At 37.4% G+C, this 5,226-nt stretch overlaps 1 protein-coding gene across 1 annotated transcript; it reads left to right on the top strand.

Moving 5' to 3' along the window:
• Positions 1-616: 616 nt before the first annotated feature.
• On the top strand, positions 617-1,658 carry LOC113498707 (ATP synthase subunit d, mitochondrial-like). Its single transcript, XM_026878825.1, has 3 exons — positions 617-770; positions 1,038-1,256; positions 1,407-1,658. The coding sequence occupies exons 1-3, from the start codon at positions 652-654 to the stop codon at positions 1,585-1,587; spliced, it is 519 nt and encodes a 172-aa protein (XP_026734626.1). The 5' UTR covers positions 617-651; the 3' UTR covers positions 1,588-1,658.
• Positions 1,659-5,226: the final 3,568 nt, after the last annotated feature.

The following is a 5,226-nucleotide window of genomic DNA, read 5'->3' as shown; positions in this document are numbered from 1 at the left end:
CTTTAATTTATTGCGCAGTTTGGGAACAAAGAATCGTGATGTACTACGACTCTACCATACATTACGCGACAAAGACGAAATGAAACTTTTTATCAAGTTGTGCAATGCTATCCTAAATTGATATGATAGTGACTGGTAATAAAACATTGTACGTATGTCCATGACAGAGAACCTGGTATTACTAGAACTTGACTGTTATGAGCAAGCAGGGACCGGCCCGAGGCTTATACAATTACTGAATGATCTCTAACCTTTGAAACACGAGCCTGGAGGTAAGCACGCAATTTAGTATGAGGACCTGATGTCTCACGCATCGCGTGACTGATAATTGACTCATTTTATGCCTGATTTAATCAACAAATTTCAGCCAATCTCTAAATTATGGGGTGGACAACCTTTCTCTCTCGTTTTGCTTTTTTGACATAAATTTATTGCCAGATGTTAAAAGAGTGTATAAGGGTCTATTTTTAATCTAACTCAAAATTAATTTTAATTCAGGAAAAGACAATTTTGAGGCTTTATCAGTGTGTTAAATTAATTATAATGTAATCTATTACTTAATTAAAATCTTTTTGGTATCCACCTACTTGGCTACTTCCATGGATTTAGATAAACGATTGATGCGACTGTCAGTTTTGTTTACTAAACAAAATGGCTAAACGGTTTGTAAAAAGTTCTATAAACTGGAAGGAACTAGAGAAAAGGGTTCCGCCAGAACAAAGAGGAAAGTTCTTTGCTTTTAAGGGAAGGGCTGAACTGTATTTTCGAAGGTCAGTTAGGTTATGTAGAGAAATTGGCCGAAAATAAATCATTTCCATTTGTAATTTCTATTCTAGATATTGCACAAATTATAAGATTTAAGTAAATATAAAATATTGAGAATGATGAAATGCTAATCTTGTATAAATTGACAACAATCACTAAATCAAAAATAAATACCTATCTCAAGGAAAAATGTTTTTCCCAATAGTGAAATGACAAAGGATGTCTAAAAGGATTTCGACAAACCAATATAATATTTTTTATTTATTTCGCAGGATGATGTCAAATCCTCCTCAATCACCGAAAATCGACTGGGAAGGTTACAAGAAAATAGTGCCGGTGCCAGGTCTCGTGGAGAAATTCCAAAAAGAGTATGAAGCTTTGAAGATTCCATATCCTGAGGATAAGTACTCTTCTGAAGTCAGTAAGGAGTGGCTGGCTCTGCAACCAGAGATCAAGAAGTATACTGATGAGATGCAGGCTCATATGGACAAGTTAGTCACATTGTAGAGTTAGAAATTAGTAGTTAGGTAGTTAGTAGTATTCTGAAATCTAGTAGTTAGCAAAAAATCGGCAAGAAAGTGTTTAAATAATTCACAAGAGAGAAAATTGCATTTTGATTTAATCTTATATTATTTTCATAGAGCAAATGCAGAAGTAAAGAGAATCGAAGCTTTGCCAAAGTTCGAAGACATGACTTTAGAAGTATTCTACGATGTTTATCCTGAACAAGCCATGGACTTCGTGAAGAAGCCTTCGTTCTGGCCTCACACCCCTGACGAACAACTGGGCTACGTCGACCCCACGCAGAAAATTGAAAAATGAAGAATGTTATTTAATCCCTAGACTTAAAATATAACCTGTCCGCGTTAAATGATTAAAAAAGTATGTATGTACGACATTTATATTCCTTACCAATCCACAGCAACGTTCATTCAAATTCAGTTGCTTATTCGCAGAAATATTTAACAAATTTACATAAATACGGAATACAAAACGTTTCTTTGAATAGCTTCTAAGAGTTTCTGAGTAGACTGCACATGCGTATGTGTGGGGCCAGGCGTCCCGATAGGCTGCCGGCGTTCCTCGCCCCGGGCCTCATGCAAACATCGCGTGACTTATGTTTTTGGGATAGGGTTACTGGACAGCGACAAACTGTCCAATTATATTCCTAACCGAAAACAGATTCTGCAAAACTTAGGGATGAACGGCCTCGTTTGTTTACAATCCAAGAATTCTGTAGGAATTTAAGATAAAATAACCGCAGTTTTGTTGCTTCTGCTTTCTTAATCTGCCAACCCTAATGCAATCGCATTAAAGGGCTCACACTCCTTCTAAATATAGTGTCGTGTTCAGGGTCGCCGCGGAGACACCGGCCAACAAGTTGCGCGAGGCAAATTATGATTGATGATAGGTTTAGATTTCACCCAGACTTGGTTCCACTTTAATTTACATCACTAGAATTATTTATTACCGCGCTAAGAACGAAAGTTATTTCAGGAATAGCGTTCTTTTTGCAATTGTATCTGAATAAATCATAGTTATTAATATTTATTACGCGTGTGCCTATCATTCGTCACGATACTATAATATTGCTATTAATAAATCTGATTAATATTTAATAGACATAAAGTAACACTCGATAAAATCAGTATAAAGCTCTCATTGTTGAATGGACGCCGAGTTTGTGCGCGGGCGCAGTTTGTTGCATTTGACGTACACTAACCGCTCCGGCCAGACGCCCCAGCTTCTTCCGAGAAAACTCGCTCTGTACGTGTATGTTAGCAATTTCATTATAAACGACGCTATTATAAGTAGCACGCTCAATTATATTGCAATTCGATACCGCGGCCGGAAAGAGATCTCGAATTTAATTATCACTCTCTATCTGAAACTTCACCTTGCTAATAAAAGCTTTTGCGGTACGTAAAGTGCCCTCGAACGGTACATTAAACATATTGTCAGACAGGATAGTTGAGCTTTTTAAACATCCTCAAATTAGTTATTTTCAAAGCGTCGACAGCCACTCTATAATAGTCGGAAACGGACTCTTTATTCTTGAACTAACAAACACTTGGAGTTCCGGATAATCATTTAGGACGTTCGTCGCGTGAAGATAGAGTTAAAAATAAAACTGTAACATCCCTTTCCGTTTCCTCGATGGAGACGGTCACCGATAATCGCGGATCAATCGGCCCGAGGACGGATATACAAATCGTCAAGCACTCCGAGCTCGTGAGGAACAGAACAGATGTTAACAACCGTGCACAATATGCAAGATCCCGTCCTCGTCACCAACAATTCCATCCAACGCATAGAGATTCTTGATTAAGCATGTGAAGTATTTTAATGCAAAGCAGAACTGGAAGATAGTATCTCAGTAATATATCATCACGTTGTCATCGCAAACGTGATTTGCTTTGGAACAGCTTAGTAATAAAACACACAAGTTGAGACCTAATTTCTTGGATAGAGAAATCATTTTAAATATTCACCTCCAAAATATGACGAAGCGAGGTGAGCTTGTTAAGAGTTGGTCTAGTAATTGTTATATGAGACATAATCCTCCTCTGGTTTGGTTTATTTTCGTTAGTGCTTTTAGCAGGATTTGGTCTAGATTTTCAGTGTATGTTTACCGCTATGCACAATGGCGGTGTGTTGGCCACATGCCGCGTGGGTGGATGTGGAAGGGTGAGGACTGTGAGGAGCGACCACCTGTTACTGGCTCGCTATATTTAGCAGCAACTCCTCGCGCCCCCGCCCCACCCCGCGCCCCCTCGCCCCTTCATCCATTCATAACTCGGTGACTAATGTGTGAAACAGAATGTAAAATGCATTGCTTGCTGTAAAACGAATAGTGCGACGTACTTTAAGCGCTCTTATTCTGAAGCTTTCAGAATTCCGAGCATACAGTGAAGTTCAATTTGTTTTTTAACTTTTGTTTTTTAAAACATCTGTACTTAAAATAAGTCTCAAAAAAGGAGTGTTTAATTTTATTTAAGTACGTACTTTTATTTCATATCAGACTACAAGATACTGCTATCAATGATTCCAAATATCAAATCAAAAAGTTCTGCCATAGAAATGAAATATCAAGCTTGTTTTTGTGTACACCGATATTGTAACAAAGATTCAAATCAGAAGCCTTGGCCTACAGCAGTCCGCGGCGAGTTGACACCCACTTGTAATGCAACACAACTCGCACAAAGGAATGCCGCTGAATAAACATTTAACAACAGCCTTAATGTGCGGACTAGACAGAATTGTGTGTACAATAGCTTTACAACATTATTGGGTACTGAAAGATGGAAGTTATAGGCAAACGATTAAATAACAAAATTATGGATGGTGGTCCAATAAGTGGCCAGTGACTTCGTTATTTAATTTTAGTTTTGTGAAATGAAAATCGTTCTACAATCACAGTAGATCAGCACTCAGGTCATTAATCAGGCAAGGTTGTGTTAAATCTGTGAAATTCATTACAATACAGACCGTCTTTAGCGTCAAAATTTTAATTTGTTATACGTTCGGAGAAATAGCTCAGCGGTATTACAATCAACAGAAAGAGATGGATAATCAAGGATATATTTGTTTTATTTATCAAATCAAAGGTTTTGAGAGATCCCTTTGTACTTAGCCTCTCTTACGAAATGCATTAATAGTCCATAGAGTGCTGGCCTCTCAATGCGATGATTCGATATCTCTAAACAAACAACTCCAGAATTATTTACGTTTGCTGTTTGAGGTGAACTTCTTAAGGTTTTGAGAAAATATAGTACCTTAAAGATCTGTTTTTATATTCATATTCAATTTCAGAATCGTCTAAATCAGCTCTACTTTATGTTCTGCGATGGTTTTAACTTTGAGTCTGTCCCAAAATGAGCAATTTGTATCATAGCAATTTTCTATCAAACTACACAGCCCTTGTTCGGACTTATCTTCCTATAACTGTAATATAAGACCACTCCAAGTACATTATTCTAATTAAATACAACAGAGCAATAAAGTTGAGGTAGGTATAGGTACTTAAGATATGACGGTACAGCTCTATATTTGTAGAGTCTTATCGAAATCTCTGCAGCGCAGCATATGACTAACGTTACCATCGACATACTTCTAGAAGATACATTCTCTATGGTTTTCTGAAGACACATGATCATCAACCGCTTCGTGGAAGAGATACGAGTGTAAATACTAAATAAATAACTAACATTCGATACGTCATCGTCAACACGTTTTTGGCATCAATTAGTACAGTCATAAGACTCTTTATATTTTTCTAAAGAAAGTAGGGCTTAAGTTCGTTTGACACATCGTAAATGATGTAAGACTTTGAGCTGATATGAGGAAAATTACTAGTACTGATAAGGTTTTTATGATTTGTTCAAGTTGCAGGAAACCGGAATTGTCGGATTTGCCTGAGTAGTTACAGACCCGGTCTGAATCCTGAATCAGTTGCTGCGA

The sequence above is a fragment of the Trichoplusia ni genome, chromosome 11 (assembly GCF_003590095.1).
Source record: "Trichoplusia ni isolate ovarian cell line Hi5 chromosome 11, tn1, whole genome shotgun sequence".
Taxonomy (NCBI): domain Eukaryota; kingdom Metazoa; phylum Arthropoda; class Insecta; order Lepidoptera; family Noctuidae; genus Trichoplusia; species Trichoplusia ni.
Note: the sequence above shows the minus strand (reverse complement) of the source record. Positions and strands in the feature narration are given on the sequence as shown.